At 45.0% G+C, this 22159-nt stretch overlaps 1 protein-coding gene across 1 annotated transcript in view; it reads left to right on the top strand.

The window, feature by feature from the left end:
- Positions 1-21852, top strand: part of polr2a (RNA polymerase II subunit A) — a 63179-nt gene extending 41327 nt beyond the window's left edge. Inside the window, exons 22-29 of the mRNA XM_063048688.1 lie at positions 3197-3297; positions 3715-3822; positions 15153-15335; positions 16425-16628; positions 18522-18708; positions 19054-19167; positions 19818-19967; positions 20593-21852. Of these exons, the coding sequence (XP_062904758.1) occupies positions 3197-3297; positions 3715-3822; positions 15153-15335; positions 16425-16628; positions 18522-18708; positions 19054-19167; positions 19818-19967; positions 20593-21707 (2162 nt within the window). The 3' untranslated portion in view covers positions 21708-21852. The remainder of the gene's footprint in view (positions 1-3196; positions 3298-3714; positions 3823-15152; positions 15336-16424; positions 16629-18521; positions 18709-19053; positions 19168-19817; positions 19968-20592) is intronic.
- The last annotated feature ends 307 nt before the right edge of the window (positions 21853-22159 follow it).

Below are 22159 nucleotides of genomic sequence, written 5' to 3'. Positions count from 1 at the left end.
GAACACAGTACTCCAGATTCGGCCTCACCAATGCCTTATACAACCTCATCATAACATTCCAGCTCTTATACTCAACACTTCGATTAATAAAGGCCAACATACCAAAAGCTCTCTTTACGACCCTATCTACCTGTGACGACACTTTTAGGGAATTTTGTATCTGTATTCCCAGATCCCTCTGTTCCACTACACTCCATTAACCCTGTATGTTCTACGTTGGTTTGTCCTTCCAACGTGCAATACCTCACACTTGTCAGTATTAAACTCCATCTGCCATTTTTCAGCCCATTTTTCCAGCTGGTCCAAGTCCCTCTGCAGGCTCTGAAAACCTTCCTCACTGTCTACTACACCTCCAATCTTTGTATCATCAGCAAACTTGCTGATCCAATTTACCACATTATCATCCAGGTCATTGATATAGATGACAAATAACAATGGACCCAGCACTGATCCCTGTGGCACACCACTAGTCACAGGCCTCCACTCGGAGAAGCAATTCTCTACCACCACTCTCTGGCTTCTTCCATCGAGCCAATGTCTAATCCAATTTAGCACCTCTCCATGTATACCTAACGACTGAATTTTTCTAACTAACCTCCCATGCGGGACCTTGTCAAAGGCCTTACTAAAGTCCATGTAGACAATATCCACTGCCTTCCCTTCATCCACTTTCCTGGTAACCTCCTCGAAAAACTCCAACAGATTGGTCAAACGTGACCTACCACGCACAAAACCATGTTGACTCTCCCTAATAAGTCCCTGTCTATCCAAATGCTTGTAGATTCTGTCTCTTAGTACTCCCTCCAATAACTTACCTACTACTGATGTTAAACTCACCGGCCTATAATTTTCCGGATTACTTTTCGATCCTTTTTTAAACAACAGAACAACATGAGCCACTCTCCAATCCTCCGGCACTTCACCCGTAGACAGCGAAATTTTAAATATTTCTGCCAGAGCCCCCGCAATTTCAACACTAGTCTCCTTCAAGGTCCGAGGGAACACAGCTGTCAGGTCCCGGGGATTTATCCACTTTAATTTTCCTCAAGACAGCAAGCACCTCTTCCTTTTCAATCTGTACAGTTTCCATGGTCTCACTACTTGATTCCCTCAATTCCATAGATTTCATGCCAGCTTCCTTAGTAAATACAGACGCAAAAAACCTATTTAAGATCTCCCCCATTTCCTTTGGTTCCGCACAAAGCCGACCACTCTGATCTTCAAGAGGACCAATTTTATCCCTTACAATCCTTTTGCTCTTAATATACTTGTAAAAGCTCTTTGGATTATCCTTCACTTTGACTGCCAAGGCAACCTCATGTCTTCTTTTAGCCCTCCTGATTTCTTTCTTAAGTATTTTCTTGCACTTCTTATACTCCTCAAGCACCTGATTTACCCCCTGTTTCCTATACATTTCATACAACTCCCTTTTCTTCTTTATCAGAGTTGCAATATCCTTTGAGAACCAAGGTTCCTTATTCCTATTCAATTTGCCTTTAATCCTGACAGGAACATACAAACTCTGCACTCTCAAAATTTCCCCTTTGAAGGCTTCCCACCTACCAATCACATCTTTGCCAGAGAACAACCTGTCCCAATCCACGCTTTTTAGATCCTTTCTCATTTCTTCAAATTTGGCCTTCTTCCAGTTCAGAACCTCTACCCTAGGACCAGATCTATCCTTGTCCATGATCAAATTGAAACTAATGGTGTTATGATCACTGGAACCAAAGTGCTCCCCTACACAGACTTCCGTCACTTGCCCTAATTCGTTTCCTAACAGGAGATCCAATATTGCATCCCCTCTAGTTGATCCCTCTATATATTGATTTAGAAAACTTTCCTGAACACATTTTACAAACTCTAAACCATCTAGACCCCTAACAGTATGGGAGTCCCAATCAATGTATGGAAAATTAAAATCCCCTACCACCACAACTTTGTTTCCTGCAGTTGCCTGCTATCTCTCTGCAGATTTGCTCTTCCAAGTCTCGTTGACTATTGGGTGGTCTGTAATACAATCCCACTAATGTGGCCATACCTTTCCTGTTTCTCAGCTCCACCCATAAGGACTCAGTAGACAAGCCCTCTAATCTGTCCTGCCTGAGCACTGCTGTAATATTTTCCCTAACAAGCAATGCTACTGCCCCACCTTTCATTCCTCTGCCTCGATCACATCTGAAACATCGGAACCCTGGAATATTAAGCTGCCAGTCTTGCCCCTCCTGTAGCCAAGTTTCACTAATTGCTACAACATCATAATTCCACGTGTCAATCCACACCCTCAACTCATCCACCTTCCCTGCAATACTCCTAGCATTGAAATATATACACCTCAGAAGATTTTTACCACCACTCACAACCTTTCTATCAGTGGATTTGCTTAAACTTTCAACATCATTTATTTTCACCCCAGCCACACTGTCAGCTCTGGCACTCTGGTTCCCATCCCCCTGCAAATCTAGTTTAAAGCCTCCCCAATAGCACTAACAAACCTCCCTGAAAGGATATTGGTCCCCCTGTGGTTCAAGTGTAACCCGTCTCTCTTGTACAGGTCCCACCTGCCCCAGAAGAGGTCCCAATGATCCTGAAATCTGAAACCCTGCCCCCTACACCAGTTCCTCAGCCACTTGTTCCTCCTCCAGAGCATCCTATTCCTACCCTCACTGGCACCTAGCACAGATAGCAATCCTGAGATTACCACCCTTGAGGTCCTGCTTTTCAACTTCCTACCAAGCTCTCTACACTCACTGTCCAGGACCTCTTCACTCTTCCTTGCTATGTCATTGGTACCGATGTGCACCACGACATCTGGCTGGTCACCCTCCCACTTCAGAATGTCATGCAATCGATCAGAGACATCCTTGACCCTGGCACCCGGCAGGCAACAAACCATCCTGGATTCTCTGTCACGACCGCAGAACCTCCTATCTGCACCTCTAACTATCGAGTCCCCTATCACTACCGCTCTCCTCTTTCTTCCCCCTCCCTTCTGCACTGCAGAGCCAGACTCAGTGCCAGAGATCTGGCTACTGCAGCTAGTCCCAGGTAAGTCACCCCCCCCCCCCCACAACAGTATCCAGTGCGGTATACTTGTTGTTGAGGGGAATGGCCACAGGGGAACCCTGCTCTGCCTGCCCTTTCTTCTTTATGGTGTTTATAGAAAGAAAAATCTGTGGCTCTCTGTGCCCAACAGGTTTTGGTGATGATTTAAACTGCATTTTTAACGATGACAACGCAGAGAAACTGGTGTTGAGAATTCGCATCATGAACAGTGACGAGAATAAGTTCCAGGAGGTGAGACATGAGCTGTGGCACTGAACCAATTTTCTGGCTCACTCTGGGGAAGTGGTGGATCGGCTCAGAGCTTCTGACACTGCGAATGTATGTTGAGACAGTTACTGTGTCTGACCCCAAGAGTGTGTGATGGAATGATGTAGATGGACCTTCACTCTCTGTCTGACCCCAGGAGTGTGTGATGGGATGATGTAGATGGACCTTCACTCTGTCTGACCCCAGGAGTGTGTGATGGGATGATGTAGATGGACCTTCACTCTGTCTCACCCCAAGAGTGTGCGATGGGACTGTGAAGTGTTGATGTCCAGCTGTGCTGCCTGACTAACGAGATGCCTGTGAGCTACCTACAGAACACTGAATATATATGCTGCTCACTGTGGTTCCTTCAGGCTTTCGCTGATGTACTTTTCCTTGCAGCAAGAAGAGGAGGTGGTGGATAAGATGGACGATGATGTCTTCCTGCGGTGCATTGAGTCCAACATGCTGACCGACATGACACTACAGGGGATTGAGCAGATCAGTAAGGTGAGTGCCTAGTGGGATCATCACCCATTCATTCATCTTCCCCAATGATCTGATATGAGACATGAAATCGGTCTCTGCTCAGGCAAGCTCTTTACTTCAGAACGGGGTCTTTCCTTGACCCCTGTCCCAGCTGTTTGGATATTTCCCAGCCCCTGTCTGTTCCTCTCTCAGATTTCCAGTACCCTTCTGAACCTCACTAAATCTCCCTCAGCCCTGAATTGTTTGAACAACATATGGTCTCGCTTTCAAGGACACTCCAATTCATGTTTTTTTTAATTATCTATCTACCATTTGTCTTTTGCACATTGTCAGATCTTTTGTAATTTATTTTTATTGAAATTCATCATCAAACTAACATTTCCATAAGATGTATTTCAGATACTGTGCATATATATTCATATTTGCCATAAATCTCCACATAGTATTTATCTGAAGTATACACCTATAAAAAAGGGAAAGAAAGAACAAGCAAAAGGAAAAAAACTATGTACAGGTAGGGAGTGATTTTTTTTTTACAACATATTGATTTGTGAGAATAAAATCAGGCCTATGAGGTGTTATGTAGTTAAACCACTTTTCCCAGTATGAATCAAATTGTTCCAACTTATTAATAGATGCTGTTATCTTCTCCATATTGTAAATGTCCATTATAATTTCCATCCATGCGTTTAACATTGGGCTCTCCTGTGATAACCATTTCCTGGCAAGAGTCTTTTAACCAGCCACCAGCAGAAAATTTATTAAATATTTATCTCTTTTCAACCATTCTTGAGGAATAGACCCAAAATATATCGTCTTATAAGGGTATTTCACATTTAAAAATGTCTTGTAAGGCATTGTGTATCCCACTCCAATAGTCTTTGATAACAGGGCAAATGAAATACCAGAAAATATGATAATGGTTTGCATTTTGATTTCCGCAATTTCTCCAGCAAACAGGGAGGTTACTGTCATAAAGGGATTTCTGAGAGGGTGTAATAAAGTATTTTATCAGGTTTTTCCACCCAAATTCCCTCCATTTCTGTGAACTCGTACACTTCCATTGATACCTCCATATTACTGTCCATTTTCCCTCAGATGTAATTACTCCTCCTCCCTTCTCCCATTTTTTAATGTATGGAGTTGAATGTGTTTTAAGATTTGACAAACCCTTATACACTCTTGAAATGATTCTACCATTATCTGAATTATATCCTTTTCTAAATAGTTCTATCAAACATGTACTTGCCTTGGTTACACCTTTCACCCTCCTATTAACATAATGTCGCATCTGCCAATATCGATAAAGTCTTGTTTTTCTAATAGGTGTTTCTCTGTAAGCATTTCAAAACTGAACAGTGTTCCTTCTTAAAAGTTGCTGGTGAACGCAGCAGGCCAGGCAGCATCTCTAGGAAGAGGTACAGTTGACGTTTCGGGCCGAGACCCTTCGTCAGGACCGAAACATCGACTGTACCTCTTCCTAGAGATGCTGCCTGGCCTGCTGCGTTCACCAGCTACTTTTATGTGTGTCGCTTGAAATTCCAGCACCTGTAGATTTCCTCGTGTTTGAGTGTTCCTTCTTTCATTATATTGCAAAGAACTGTTATTTCTTTAGCTGTCCAGTCCTTAAATCTAGCATCCAGTTTATTCAGCGTAAAATCCGAGTCACATGCACACCATTTAAGAATTGCAATGTCTCTCTCCAGTTTGTATTCTTCTATAATAGTTTTCCATATTTTAAGAGTACACTTCACCCACAGGTTATCAGTAGTATTTATGTAACTTTATAGGTTGTTATCAGCCAAAATTGCCTGTATGGGGATGGAAGGTATCCTCTCCAATATTTTTCCATTGAGCGTCATATGATGGGTTGCACCAGCATATCACAGCTCTCAACTGTACTGCAAAATAATCTCTGAGAAGGTAGGCCCCATTCTCTCCCCCCCCCCCCCTTTTCATGGCTAATTGCAAAGTTTTGAGACAAACTCTAGGCCTTTTACCTTGCCATATATACCTTGATAACATTTTGTTCCATTCATTGAATTGATTTTGGTTAATCTTTGTTGGTAGGGTCTGAAAGAGATATAATAGTCTGGGCAATATATTTATTTTAATGGACTCAATCCTTGAACTGAGAATAAAGAAAGGAATTAGGTTCCATCTTGTTATAATCTTCCTTAATTTTTTTTATATATAGGCAAATAATTGCATTCTGATAATTTTGCCAAATCTTTTGGCATAATGATGCCCAAATATTTGAAAGACTCTTGTTTGCCATGCCCAGCGATATTTACTTTCAGTTTCTCTTGGTGGGCTATATGAAGGTAATTGGGTTTTACCTATGCTGATCTTGTATCCTGATAATTGACCATATTGTTCAAAGGATTGCATCAATTTAGGTAAAGAGTATGTTGGTTGTCCTAGATAGATCAAAATGTCATCTGTGTGACAGGCCAATTTATGCTGTGTCCCTTTAATGGTAATTCCCCTGGTATCTTCATTTTGTCTGATGTATTGAGCTAGTGGATCCAGATACAATACAAAGAGTAGCGGTGACCATGCACAACCCTGTCTCGTGCCCCTTCCTAGGGTAAAACTACTTGATAAGTATCCAAGCAACACACATCAAAGTTGCTGGTGAACGCAGCAGGCCAGGCAGCATCTCTAGGAAGAGGTACAGTTGATGTTTCGGGCCAAGACCCTTCGTCAGGACTAACTGAAAGAAGAGCGAGTAAGAGATTTGAAAATGGGAGGGGGAGATCCAAAATGATAGGAGAAGACAGGAGGGGGAGGGATGGAGTGAAGAGCTGGACAGTTGATTGGCAAAAGGGGAAAGAGAGGATCATGGGACAGGAGGCCTCGGGAGAAAGAAAAGGGGGAGGAGGGGAAACCCAGAGGGTGGGCAAGGGGTATAGTGAGAGGGACAGAGGGAGAAAAAGGAGAGAGAAAGAATGTGTGTGTATGTAAATAAATAACGGATGGGGTACAAGGGGGAGGTGGAGCATTAGCGCAAGTTTGAGAAGTCAATGTTCATGCCATGAGGTTGGAGGCTACCCAGATGGAATACAAGGTGTTGTTCCTCCAACCTGAGTGTGGCTTCATCTTTGCAGTAGAGGAGGCCTTGAATAGACATATCAGAATGGGAATGGGACGTGGAATTAAAATGTGTGGCCACTGGGAGATGCTGCTTTCTCTGGCGTACAGAGCGTAGGCATTCAGAGAAACGGATCTCCAGGTCTGCGTCGGGTCTCACCAATATAGAACATAGAATAGTACAGCACAGTACAGGCCCTTCGGCCCACAATGTTGTGCCGACCCTCAAACCCTGCCTCCCATATAAGCCCCCACCTGTATAGAAGGCCACATCGGGAGCACCGGATGCAGTATATCACCCCAGCCAACTCACAGGTGAAGTGTCACCTCACCTGGAAGGACTGTCTGGGACCCTGAATGGTGGGAAGGGAGGAAGTGTAAGGGCATGTGTAGCACTTGTTCTGCTTACAAGGATAAGTGCCAGGAGGGAGATCAGTGGGGAGGGATGGGGGGGATGAATGGACAAGGGAGTCGCGTAGGGAGCGATCCCTGTTTTTAATCCTAGCAGTAGGATTGTCATATAGTGCCTGTATAGTTTTAATAATTGTGTCATGTAGACCAAATCTATGTAAAACTCTGTAAAGAAAATTACAATTAACCGAATCAAATGCCTTTTAAGCATCCACGCTTATTACTATTGCTTCAATTTCATTTTTTAAATATGATCCATATTGTGAAGTGTCCTTCATATATTGTCTTGTGTTTGGCATTGTTGTTTAAAACCTGTCTGATCATTATGTATCAGTGTGGGTAGAAACTCTTCTAATCGTTTGGCCATGATGGAGGTAAATAATCTATAATCTACATTAAGAACAGATGTTGGTCTAAATGACCCACATTCCATTTTATCCTTGCCTTCTTTCGGTACAGCTGAGATTATCACCTCCTTCCAGCTGGGTGGCATTTGTGCCTTAATTAGGGTCCAGTTCAGTGTGGGGAGTAAAACAGGAATTAACTCATTTTTAAATTCTTTATACCACTCTACTGTTTATCCATCTGATCCTGGTGACTTCCTTAATTTAAGCCTACTAATTACAGTTTTTAGTTCAGCTTCAGTTATGTCAGCAGTCATTGTTCTATTTGGTTCTTCGTTTAAAGTGGGTAACCAGAGAATTCTGGAAGTTGTCAATTTGGGTTATGCTTTCCCCTGGAACTTTGGAACATAGTTTTGTAAAACACTTCAAAAGTTGCTTGAATTTCACTTAGCTTTTTTATTTATCACTTTTGTTCTCGGATCCCGAATTCGATGAATTGTATTTTCTGCTTTTTTTTTCCAGTTTCCACACCAGATTTTCATTGATTTAGATCCGCTTTCATAGTGTCTCTGTTTCAGAAACATTAGATTTTTCCTGATTTCTTGTGTAGCCAAATTATTAAATTAATTCCTAATTTTAAAATTTCTAATGTATCCTGCGCCAAACTCAATTTGTGTTTCTTCTCTAGTTCCTTCATCTTATTTTGTAATTCAATAGACAATAGGTGCAGAAGTAGACTATTCGGCCCTTCGAGCCCGCACCGCCATTCTGAGATCATGGCTGATCATCTACTATCAATACCCAGTTCCTGCCTTGTCCCCATAACCCTTGATTCCCCTATCCATAAGATACCTATCTAGCTCCTTGAAAGCATCCAGAGAATTGGCCTCCACTGCCTTCTGAGGCAGCGCGTTCCACACCTCCACAACTCTCTGGGAGAAGAAGTTCCTCCTCAACTCTGTCCTAAATGACCTACCCCTTATTCTTAAACCATGCCCTCTGGTACTGGACTCTCCCAGCATCTGGAACATACTTCCTGCCTCTATCTTGTCCAAACCCGTAATAATTTTATATGTCTCAATCAGATTCCCCTCTCAATCTCCTTAATTCCAGCATGTACAAGCCCAGTCTCTCTAACCTCTCTGAGTAAGACAGTCCGGACATCCCAGGAATTAACCTAGTGAACCTATGCTGCACCTCCTCCACAGCCAGGATGTCCTTCCTTAACCCTGGAGAACCAAAACTGCGCACAATACTCCAGGGGTGGTCTCACCAGGGCCCTGTATAAATGCAAAAGGATTTCCTTGCTCTTGTACTCAATTCCCTTTGTAATAAAGGCCAACATTCCATTAGCCTTCTTCGCTGCCTGCTGCACTTGCTCATTCACCTTCAGAGACTGATGAACAAGTACTCCTAGATCTCTTTGTATTTCTCCCTTACCTAACTCCACACCGTTCAGATAATAATCTGCCTTCCTTGCTCCCAAAGTGAATAACCTCACACTTATTCACATTAAACGCCATCTGCCAAGTTTCTGCCCACTCACCCAGCCTATCCAAGTCACCTTGAATTCTCCTAACATCCTCATCACATGTCACACTGCCACCCAGCTTAGTATCATCAGCAAACTTGCTGATGTTATTCACAATGCCTTCCTCTAAATCATTGACGTAAATCGTAAACAGCTGTGGTCCCAATACCGAGCCCTGTGGCACCCCACGAGTCACCACCTGCCATTCCGAGAAACACCCATTCACTGCTACCCTTTGCTTTCTATCTGCCAACCAGTTTTCTATCCATGTCAATATTCTCCCCCCAATGCCATGAGCTCTGATTTTACCCACCAATCTCCTATGTGGTACCTTATCAAATGCCTTCTGAAAGTCAAGGTACACCACATACTGGATCTCCCACGTCTATCTTCCTGGTTACATCCTCAAAAAAACTCCAATAGATTAGTCAAGCATGATTTGCCCTTGGTAAATCCATGCTGACTCGGCCCAATCTTATCACTGCTATCAAGATATGCCGCTATTTCATCTTTAATAATGGACTCTAGCATCTTCCCCACTACTGATGTTAGGCTAACAGGGCGATATTTCTCTGTTTTCTCCCTCCCTCCTTTCTTAAAAAGTGGGATAACATTAGCCATTCGCCAATCCTCAGGAACTGATCCTGAATCTGAGGAACATTGGAAAATGATCACCAATGCATCCGCAATTTCCAGAGCCACCTCCTTTAGTACCCAAGGATGCAGACCATCTGGACCTGGGGATTTATTAGCCTTCAGTCCCATCAGTCTACTCATCACAGTTTCCTTCCTAATGTCAATCTGTTTCAGTTCCTCTGTACCCTATGTCCTTGGCTCATCCATACATCTGGGAGATTGCTTGTGTCTTCCCTAGTGAAGACAGATCCAAAGTACTTATTAAATTCGTCTGCCATTTCTCTGTTTCCCATAACAATTTCTCCCAATTCATTCTTCAAGGGCCCAACATTGTTCTTAACTATCTTCCTTCTCTTCACATACCAAAAAAAAAACTTTTGCTATCCTCCTTTATATTCCTAGCTAGCTTGCGTTCATACCTCATTTTTTCTCCCCATATTGCTTTTTTAGTTAAGTTCTGTTGCTCCTTAAAAATTTCCCAATCATCCATCTTCCCACTCACCTTAGCTCTGTTATACTTTTTTAATACTATGCTATCTCTGACTTCCTTTGTCAACCACTGTGGCCACTTTCCCCCCTTTGAATCCTTCCTTCTCCAGGGGATGAACTGATTTTGCACCTTGTGCATTATTCCCAAGAATACCTGCCATTGCTATTCCACTGTCTTTTCTGCTGGGATATCCGACCAGTCAACTTTGGCCAGCTCTTCCCTCATGGCTCTATAGTCTCCTTTGTTCAACTGCAATACTGACACTTCTGATCTGCCCTTATCCCTCTCAACTTGCAGATAAAAACTTACCATATTATGGTTACTACCTCCTAATGGCTCCTTTACTTCAAGATCACATCAAATCCTGTTCATTGCACAACACTAAATCCAGAATAGCCTTATCCCTGGTCGGCTGCCATACAAGCTGCTCCAAAAATGCATCCCGTAGGCACTCTGTAAACTCCCTATCCTGGGGTCCAGTACCAACCTGATTTTCCAAGTTCACCTGCATGTTGAAATCCCCCATAACTACTGCGACATTTCCTTTGCCACATGCCATTGTTAACTTCCCTATTCAACTTGCACCCAATATCCATGCTACTGTTTGGGGGCCTGTAGATAACACCTATTGGGGTCTTTTTGCCCTTACTGTTCCTCAGTTCTATCCACACTGACTCTAATGTTTTCCTTATTTTTTTTCTTATGAAGATATCGCTATAATCTTCCCTCTTAAGACAGCCTTCAGAGTATCCCATAAAATGGGAGGTGAAACCTCTCCATTATCATTGAATTCTAAGTAAAGACCAATTTCTTTTTTTATTTTGTTCCTTAAAATAGGGATCACTGAGTAGACCTGAATTTAGTTTCCAAATGGTATCCTTTGGTTGTAGGTCAAAATCAACAGATAAGTATATAGGTGCATGGTCACTTATTGTTCCAATTCCACAGGTGTTTATTTTGTCCTTTTCCAAATGTTATGAAGTAGTCTATTGTTGTATATAAAGAATGGGGGGCAGAATAATGAGTATAATCTCTTCTGTCGGGGAAAAGGTCTCTCCATATATCAACTCGACCAACATCCTCAAAGTGTGTTAACTTTCTTATGTAAGGACTTTGTTTCATATGTGTTTCTACTGGAAGAGTCTAACTTTGGTTGTAATTTTAAATTTAACTCTCCCCGACATATCAAGAGACCTTCTGTTTCCGTTACCATAATATTAGTAATTTTCTAGAAGAAACTAATATCACTTCCTGGGAGTATGTATGTATTCAATAGAGTAACTGAATTCCCATCTATATTTCCCCCTTACCAGAATATATCTGCCCTTCTTATCTCCCATTTCGAATACTTTTTTAAAATTTAGCTTGCTTGAGATGAGAATAGCAACCCCTCTTCTATGTCCTGATTTATATGGAGAGGAACAAATTTGAAATGAAATATCTTTATTGTCATTGTATAGTACAATTTGTCATGCATCAATACAGCGAAAATAAGTTTGCAACTCTCGTACTCAATGCTATAAAACAACAAATAAAATAAATAAACAATAAATAAAATCAGGTAACCAGCCAGTACAAGCAATGTCCAGCAGTACAAAAGCGCAACTCAGATGCATGATAGCCATAAAACCATTCTCATTAATTTTCCATGCTCATTATCACTTAAGTGAGTTTCCTGTAAATATACTACATGACCTTGTTCTTTTTTCATTTTTGATAGAATTTTACTGTGTTTGATTGAACTTAACAGCCCTTTGACATTAAAAGAAATGAATTTTAATTTGTCCTTAGCCAAGTGTATTTATCTGTCAGTTTATCATTGAAATTAGCATAATAGAACTTGGTCGATCTACTCCCTGAACAAATAAGAACCAAGAAACACGAATGAAAAAGAAATGTAATGAAGGTGTGATTCTGAGGCTGAGGTCTCTAGTAGATGACCCAGGGCTGAGCTAGAGGACACGTCTAGCTGTGGGGATAGCCTCTCCTACCTGTGAGTTGAGGGCCCCCACTGCAGTACCCATAAAAGTAAGTGGAAAAAGTCTATATCCATTACACAGAAAAGACTTCCCTGTGTTTTCCTCCTATGTATATATTCTCATTCAGGTGGGGAAAAAGGAGTGAATGAATGAATAAAAAATAAAATAATTGAGTAATATAAAGTCCACATTGTAATATGTAGTTCTTGAGATAAATATAGCATAATCTATTTTTGCTTCTGTTTAGCTTATCAACACTTGAAATTAGACCTTATGGCTCTTCTGGAGGGGGTGAGGGCTGTCTTGTGAAAATTCAGTCTCTCCCTGATATTCTTCTCTTGCCCTCCTCCCGTTCTCTGCTTTCTCGGTGCTCCCACTATTTCCCAAGCGGAGCGGGATAGCTGCTCAGGCAGGCTTTCCCTCAGTGTGATCACGCTGACGGGCAACCGTCTGTCCTTCATGGTTTCCTTTTCCACTGTCTGATACAGCTGTGTCCCGTCTTCATAAAACACTCACAGCTTAGCAGGGTACGGAGTCTGGAAGCTAATCTTTCTCTGCTTTAACAATCGCTTCACTTCAGAATATTCCTTGCGTTTCTGCAGGATCGCTGGGGGGGTAATCTTGATCAAAATATATTAATCTCTCGTTCGAAAATGTCGCCGCCTTTCCCTGGGCCTTGCGCAGAATCTCTGCTTTGGTTTTGTAGCGAAGGAATCTGATTGCTATTGACCATGGTTTATCTTCCCTGTCCCCAGAGGGCCTCGGGACAAGCGCACAGTGTGCTGTCTCAATGTCAAGTTCCATAGTTGGGGAAATCTCTGGCGTGTCCCACAGTAACTTTTCTACAAACCCCACCATAGACAACCCCTCCATTCCTTCGGGAACGTTATATATCCTGATATTCTTCCGTTGTGACCTTCCTCCTTAGTCATGTATTTTATTTTCTTCTTGATTCAACACTTTTCATCTTGCTTGGCACCCGTTCCACGTTTTGAACGTGATCTTCCACTTTTTCAATTCGTGTCCCTGCCTCCGCTATTTTTTGATTAACGTTGGTGAGCTCTGACTTAATATCATTTAGTTGCTGTTTTATGTCTTTGCGAAAGTCCCGTATCTCTTCCAGAATTTTTACTAATTTGCAGCTTCGCCGGAACGAGGCCCAGCATCAGCCTTGTTACCACGCGCTCGTGTAGGAGAGCCGCTCGTTGCAACCCCCTCATCCGCAGGCTCCGCAGTGACGCTTTTTGATCTCCATTCCTTTTCCTCATTCTTGCCCCCCTTACCAGTTCAAGTATTTTTGAGAGATCTTGTGTTCGGTGGATTAACGGGGCAAAATAAGCATTTTTCCAGAGGAGCTATTATTTTAGGCTACCATTCAGGACGATGATGTCACTGGAACCTGTTTGTCAGTCTTCGTAGCTTTTCATTGATTGTATTTCTTGTTCCACTGTGAATGCCTGCAAGAAAATCATCCTCTGGAGTCATTTGATACTTTGATAATAAATTTACTTTGATCTTTCAACTTAACACGGTCAAGAGTCCAGTGTTGCAGCACTGGACTGGTTATTGGCAATCTATTTTATGCAGACCTTACTCATCTTTACACTTGTGCTCAAGGCAGAACTGTCTCTGCTGCTCACTTTGACAGCTCCTTATCTCTGCTCTCCCACTGAACTTTAGTTTTGTTCTTTCCTGTGGTCTCTTCCCTATCGGTAATTCAGTGAAGCCCACCCTGGTCGAAATGCTCATCTGTCTGAATTAGCATAATGCTACCTATAAAAGTGCCGGCTGGTGGCATAGTGGCATCAGCACCGGACTTTGGAGCAAAGGCTCCTGAGTTCAAATCCAGCCGGCTTCCTAGGCACACTTTCCATCCGTGCTGGGTTGAGCGTCAAGCTAGCAACTCGACCTCGTAGAAAAAGAAATTGCCTGCTACTGAAACATCGACAGCAGAAAAAGTTGATGGCCTATGCTCTCTCGTGAGTTTAAAAGGCAATTTCCTTCCTTTTTTTTTAACATATAGAAGTGTCTGCAGCCCAGGTTTGATTCCAGCCACTGCATGTAAGGAATTTGCGTGCTCTTCCCATGTCTACATGGGTTCCCTCTGGGTGCTGTGGGCTTCCACATGCCAGAGACATATGGGTTAGTAGGTTAATTTGTCAAGGGTGTAATTGGGTCAGAGGGATCCTAAACTAATAGTACTGTTGCTTCATGGCTCCAGAGACCTGACCTCCACTGCTCCCTGCAGCTCCATGGGTTTCCCCATATTCTCCCATTTCCTCCCACGTCTCACACAAATCAATGCGTTGCATGCCTGTGGTATGTTCCCCTGGTGGATAGGAGTGAGAGGGAGAACAAAAATGAGGTGAGTGTGAAGGGTACTTGGAGCAACTTGGCTAGAGCAGCTTCTGTGGGGGATGCAGCAATTGTCAGATCTGCATGTGCTCCAGAATCAAGTGTATGACTGACTCTGTAAAGGGCATGTGAGTGGTCCATATAGACCTAGTGGGCCAGCAGGACTCAATCTAAACTGAATGCCCTGGAATCTGAGTCTGGCCCAAGGTCTAGAGGTCTGTCCTGAGTTTGTGTGTGTGTGCGGGACAGAGAGAGGAGAGACAGAGAAAGGGGCTTCTTTTGTGTTCTGAACATTATGGGCACCAGAATGTGAGCTGCACCCAGCACCATGTTAAGTAGTGTCAGTCATTGTTATAAACAGCACACTTCACTGTATCTCAATGCACGTGCCTCGATACGGTGGGTTAATGGTCTCCCTGTGCTACAAGTACTCCACATTTCACCGCCTGAATGGACATGATAAATATGAATGTGCCTCAGTGTGGTGTGTTAATGCTCTCTCCGTGCTCCAGGTTTACATGCACCTTCCCCAGACCGACAACAAGAAGAAGATCATCATTACAGAGGAGGGGGAGTTCAAAGCTTTGCAGGAGTGGATTCTGGAGACAGACGGCGTCAGCCTGATGCGGGTGCTGAGTGAGAAAGATGTGGACCCTGTCCGCACCACCTCTAATGATATTGTGGAGATCTTTACGGTAAATGTTTGGCCTCTACTTCCCGTTCTGATGGGTTGGTGCTTGGGGAAGGGTTGCTGGCTATTTTAAATAGCACTGCTGCATACCTGATTGTGGCTGTGATGATCACATGTAGGAGCAAGCCATTCGGCCTGTTGTGCTCTGCTAGCTGATTTAGTCAGCACTGTCCAATCAGTGCCCGGACTTCAGTCCTTTCTGCAATCCCGGAATACTTTCCATGGGTCTGATGACTGTGCTGGGCTAGTGTAGCAGTTCGCATCACAGTTTACAGCTCTAGCTGCAATATTGGGGTTCACTTCCCACTGCAGTCTGAAAGGAATCTGTACGTTCTCCCCGTGACTGTCTGCATTTCCTCCCACTTTCCAAGGCGTACAAGTTATAAATTGTGGGTATGCTATGTTGGTAGTTGATGTAAACGACACATTTCACTGTTTTTTTGTACATGTGACAAATAAATCGTGACGTATTGTCACCAAGATGCAGTGAAAAGCTTGTCTTGCATACTCTTCATACGGATCGGATCACAGTGCACTGAGGTCAAACAGTAACAGAGTGCAGGCTCATAATGAGGTAGATTGAGGTGAAACGTCCATCTTATTGTACAAGAGATCTGTTCAAAAGTTTGACAGTGGGATAGAAGCTGTCCTCGAGGCTGGTGGTATGTGCTTTCAGTCTTCTGCCTGATGGGAGGGGAAGAGAGAATGTCTGGAGTAAGTGGGGTCTTTGATTATGCTGTCTGCTTTACTGAGACAGTGAGAAGTGCAGACAGTCCATGAAGAGGAGGCTGGTTCCTGTGATGTGCTGAGCTATTTCCACAACTCTTTACAGTTTTTTCTTGTCACAGCAGAGCAGTTGCTGTACCAAGCTGTGGTGTACTCAGACAGGGTGTTGTCTGCAGTGCATCTGTAAAAACGTGTGGGTCAATGGGGACATGCTGAATTTCGTTAGCCTCCAAAGGAAGTAATACTGCTAGATAAACAAGCTATCCAATCCCAGCTCAGGCAATTCATTGTTTTCTCTGAGCTGCCGCAGGGTGATGGTTTAAAGGATATTTACCAATCTTTGTTCACTTGTCTGCGTCTGTTCCAGGTCCTGGGCATCGAGGCTGTGCGGAAAGCCTTGGAACGGGAACTGTACCACGTCATCTCCTTTGATGGTTCCTATGTCAACTACCGCCACTTGTCCCTGCTGTGTGACACTATGACATGCCGTGGACACTTAATGGCCATCACTCGGCACGGAGTGAACCGCCAAGACACGGGGCCACTCATGAAGTGCTCCTTCGAGGAAACGGTAATGTCAGAGTCCTACAGTAACCTGTTTGGCAGGGTCTGTCCCAGAAAACTGATTCCCATCAGGATTTTGGCATGTGGTGGGAGTAGTCTGCTCAGTAACAGGCCCTTGTTAGCACCACCTCCCAGGGTAAAGAACCAGACCTTCCATGGGGATCTGCAGGTTTCTAGTGCAGTATCGAGGGAGAACTGCTTTAGCTTTGAAATAGGGGTGAGGGAGGGCCTCCTCTCGCGGGTGGAGTGAGGCAGCACCACCTTGCCACTGGAGGAGGGTGAAGGGAGCTCTGTGGTTCTAATGAGCAGCAGGTGTGTTCCAGCGGGTAGGATGAGCCTAGCCAGTGTTCCTTTGACCACCTCATTTTCAGGTGACCCAGTCATTATCTATTAGCGGGAGCACATTGTGCTGAAGCAACATATATCAAAAACACTGGAAGACCAATCTCACAAACAAGAGAAAATCTGCAGATGCTGGAAATCCAAGCAACACACAAAATGCTGGAAGGCAGTCCCTATGGAAAAAGGGTACAGTTGACATTTTTGGGCTGAGACCCTTCATCAGGACTGAAGAAAAAAAGATGAGTCAGAGAGACTCTGGTCTCAGCCTGAAGCTGTTTAATTCTCCATCTTAGATACTACCTAAATTGCTGAGTTCTGCCAGCATCTCTTTCTGCATCTGTGTTTACAATGGAAGCTTTTTGGTGGTTGGGGGTGGGTGGGTCATAGAGCACTGCAGCACATAAGTCTGCACCTGGACCGTAGCCCACCCATCCATGTTCGTATCCAGCTTCTCTTACGTGCTGCAGCCAATGGTGGCCGATTAGGAAAAGGGGAGGTGCAACGAGACCTGGGTGTCATTATACACCAGTCATTGAAAGTGGGCATGCAGGTACAGCAGGCGGTGAAAAAGGCGAATGGTATGCTGGCATTTATAGCGAGAGGATTCGAGTACAGGAGCAGGGAGGTACTACTGCAGTTGTACAAGGCCTTGGTGAGACCACACCTGGAGTATTGTGTGCAGTTTTGGTCCCCTAATCTGAGGAAAGACATCTTTGCCATAGAGGGAGTACAAAGAAGGTTCACCAGATTGATTCCTGGGATGGCAGGTCTTTCATATGAAGAAAGACTGGATGAACTGGGCTTGTACTCGTTGGAATTTAGAAGATTGAGGGGGGATCTGATTGAAACGTATAAGATCCTAAAGGGATTGGACAGGCTAGATGCGGGAAGATTGTTCCCGATGTTGGGGAGGTCTAGAACGAGGGGTCACAGTTTGAGGATAGAGGGGAAGCCTTTTAGGACCGAGGTTAGGAAAAACTTCTTCACACAGAGAGTGGTGAATCTGTGGAATTCTCTGCCACAGCAAACTGTTGAGGCCAGTTCATTAGCTATGTTTAAAAGGAAGTTAGATATGGCCCTTGTGGCTACAGGGGTCAGGGGGTATGGAGGGAAGGCTGGGTTCTGAGTTGGATGATCAGCCATGATCATAATAAATGGCGGTGCAGGCGCGAAGGGCCGAATGGCCTACTCCTGCACCTATTTTCTATGTTTCTATGTTTCTATCTCGTCCCACACTTACCACCCTCTGAGCGCAGGTTCTCCCTAATTATTTCACTGTTTACCATTATCCCATGACCTCTAGTTCTAGTCTCACCCATCCTCAGTAGGAAAACCCTGATGGCATTTACACTATACCTCCATCAAATATCCCTTCATTCTCTTGTGCTCCAGGGAATAAGGTCCTAACATTCAACCTTTCACTATAACTCAGGAATGTTCCCACTTCCTGTACTAAGTACTGTTTTATGAAGACCAGTGTGCCCAGAATTTTTGATCCACCCACCTTTTGCAGCTGCAGACCCTCCAGTAACCCTGTTCTGCCTCTGTCTGCCCTCAGGTGGATGTTCTGATGGAGGCTTCAGCCCACGGTGAGATGGACCCCATGAAAGGGGTGTCTGAGAACATCATGTTAGGGCAGCTGGCTCCTGCGGGCACTGGTGCCTTTGACCTACTGCTAGACGCCGAGAAGTGCAAGTACGGCATGGAGATCCCCACCAACATCGGCGGGCTGGGAATTGGAGGACGTGAGTACCTTGAACTGTCTGCATTCAGGCGCTGGAGGAGAGAGCATGCGAGGGCTGGGGGTGGAAAGGAGGGGAGATTGGAGAGCTGTGTCATGGTGCCAGTCTGATGAACCAAGAGCATTTCATAAATATTAATCCGTTCCTTGGACTGAAAACCTTTCATCCACGACTCATCCAGACAAAGGAAGTGAGGGGTATTAAGTTTGGGATACAGGATTCATCCAAGATCTTAACACAACAATGGGCTCTGGCCTCGATTGCATGGGCTTGCATTGTATTCCTGAACTGTTGCTGTCAATACAATGTTATGATAAATAAAGCTAATCTTTAATTTTGTTTTCCCAGCCACTGGGATGTTCTTTGGCTCTGCTCCCAGCCCAATGGGAGGGATGTCTCCGGCCATGACTCCATGGAACCAGGGAGCCACTCCTGCATATGGAGCCTGGTCACCAAGTGTGGGTGAGTGTTAAGACCATGGTAAGCAGGCAAACTCTCTTACCTTCTCCCCATAACCTTTGCCTTTACTAATCAAGAGCCTATTAACCTCCCTTTAATACAGCCAATGAGTTTGCATCCACAATGGTCTATGGCAACGATTCCACAGATTCACTACCCTCTGGCTCCTTCTGTTCCAAAGGGATGTCCTTGCATTCTGAACCTGTGTCCTCAGGTCCTTGACTTTGACACTATAGGGAACATCCTCCCCACATCCACTCTATTGAGGCCTTTGGATATTCGATAGATTTCAATGAGAACTCCCCTCCCCCCACCCCCACAAATCATTCTTCTAAATTCGTGAGTACAGGCCCAGAGCCAGCAAACCCTCGTGTGTTAACCCTTTCATTCCCTGGATCATTTGCATAAACCTCCTCTGGACCAGCTTATTCTCAGATAAGGGACTCTAAACTGCTCTCAGTACTCCATATACAGCCTGACCAATCCTTAGAAAGCCTCAGCATCACAGCCTTGCTTTTTTACTCTCGTCCTCTCGAAATGAATGTAACATTAATTCCTTTCATGCATGGTAGATGCTGTTACACAACTGAGTGTGCTGGACTTCTGCTTGCAGTGTGATCATTTCATTTGTGGGTTTTTTTTTTGTGTTTCAGGCAGTGGGATGACTCCAGGAGCTGCCGGCTTCTCTCCCAGTGCAGCTTCCGATGCCAGCGGATTTAGTCCTGGATACTCTCCAGCCTGGTCCCCAACCCCTGGTTCACCAGGGTCCCCAGGGCCCTCCAGTCCCTACATCCCATCACCAGGTAAGTACCAAGCACAGACCACCTACAGGGCTCTCCTCTGTTTGGCCATTCAGCCTAGCTGCTCTCTGCTGGACCAGTTCACCCACCACCTTTCAGCCTGCTGATGATCCCCTCCCCCAAGCCACCACACACACCTCCACTCCCTTGTCATGCAAGAGTGACTTCCATATGATCTTAGAGTGAGGTTTCTCCTGATTTCTTGACTGGACCTTAATGGCATATTTCCTATCATAGGATGACCAAAACTAAATGCAATTATTTTTTAAGTGGCCTCATCAATGTCGTGTAAAACTGCAACATAACTTCCCAATCTCTGTACTCTATGCCTAATAAATATTGAAACCTCATTGATCCACCAACACCTCTACTTCCTCAGGAGGCTAAAGAATATCCCTGTTGACTCTTAGTAAGGTTTAGTCGATGCACCATAGAAAGCATTGTCTGGTTGTGCACATCATAGTAACTAGCCCCCTCCATGAAGGGTCTTGGCCTGAAATGTTGACTGCTTATTCCCCTCCATAGATGCTGCCCGACTTGAGTTGCTCCAGCACAGTGTGTGTGTCTCTGAATTTACAGCATCTGCAGAATCTCTTGTTTATAATCTCTTCTTACTCCTTCCCACCAGGAGGGGCAATGTCCCCCAGCTACTCGCCAACTTCTCCTGCCTATGAGCCGAGGTCTCCGGGCGGTTACACCCCGCAGAGCCCCAGCTACTCACCAACGTCCCCCTCCTACTCACCCACCTCGCCCTCCTACTCTCCCACCAGTCCGAACTACTCCCCCACCTCGCCCTCCTACTCTCCCACCAGCCCCAGTTACAGCCCCACCTCTCCCAGTTACAGCCCCACCAGCCCCTCCTACTCTCCCACCTCACCTTCCTACTCTCCTACCTCTCCCAGCTACAGCCCTACCTCTCCCAGCTACTCTCCCACCTCGCCTAGCTACTCACCCACCTCACCCAGCTATTCACCCACTTCTCCCTCCTACTCTCCTACATCACCCTCCTACTCTCCTACGTCACCCTCCTATTCGCCCACTTCACCCTCTTACTCCCCAACAAGCCCAAGCTATTCTCCCACTTCACCCAACTACACTCCCACCTCACCCAACTACAGCCCCACTTCTCCAAGTTACAGCCCCACCTCACCCAGTTACACTCCTACCTCTCCCAATTACAGTCCCACCTCTCCAAGCTACAGCCCCACATCACCCAGTTACAGCCCCACCTCACCCAGCTACTCTCCCTCCAGCCCTCGCTACACGCCCCAATCCCCCACATACACACCCAGCTCTCCCAGCTACAGCCCCAGCAGCCCAAGCTACTCCCCAACCAGTCCCAAGTACTCTCCCACCAGTCCCTCCTACAGCCCCAGCTCTCCAGAGTACACCCCCACCTCTCCCAAGTACAGCCCTACTAGTCCCAAGTACTCACCCACCTCCCCGAAATACTCTCCCACCTCTCCCACATACTCGCCCACAACCCCCAAGTATTCACCCACCAGCCCTACCTACTCACCTACCTCCCCCGTGTACACCCCCACCTCCCCAAAGTACTCACCCACCTCACCCACTTACTCACCCACTTCCCCAAAGTACTCGCCCACTTCTCCCACCTACTCACCCACCAGCCCCAAGGGCTCCACCTACTCACCCACCTCCCCTGGTTACAGCCCCACCTCCCCCACATACAGCCTCACCAGCCCTGCCATCAGTCCAGAGGACAGCGACGAGGAGAACTAAAGGAGCGAAGGCGGGGAGAGTGAGCCAGCAAGAGCTACAGTCCATTCACCGTGCCCTCTGCCGTGTGTACACGGACCATGCCAGTCTCCTCTCCTCGGTACATGTCCTCTTGGGCGTGAACTCCTCTTTTATACTGACGTTGCGGGATAGAAGTGGAGGAACAATGAATTTCTGGAAAGAATTTTAACAACCAAGAAGATTTGGAATGAATGGAAATTCAAGCTGTACAATTTGAATATGTATATTTTTTGGACCCTTTTCAATTGCGGGTGCATTAATGGGTTTTAATTGAAGGTTTCGGCCAACCTTTCTTCTTTTTCCCTGCTTTAATGCACCAGGATGTGTGAATTTCATTTTTTTGGAAATGACTCTACTGAACTTGTTTGTGGGCCTTCCTGGTACCCCAAGGGCAACAGGCTGGCTTTGTCTGTCAAGCCGAACTGATTTATTTA

This window comes from Mobula hypostoma, chromosome 5 (assembly GCF_963921235.1).
Source record: "Mobula hypostoma chromosome 5, sMobHyp1.1, whole genome shotgun sequence".
NCBI lineage: Eukaryota > Metazoa > Chordata > Chondrichthyes > Myliobatiformes > Myliobatidae > Mobula > Mobula hypostoma.
This window is presented reverse-complemented; position numbering and strand designations above follow the sequence as displayed.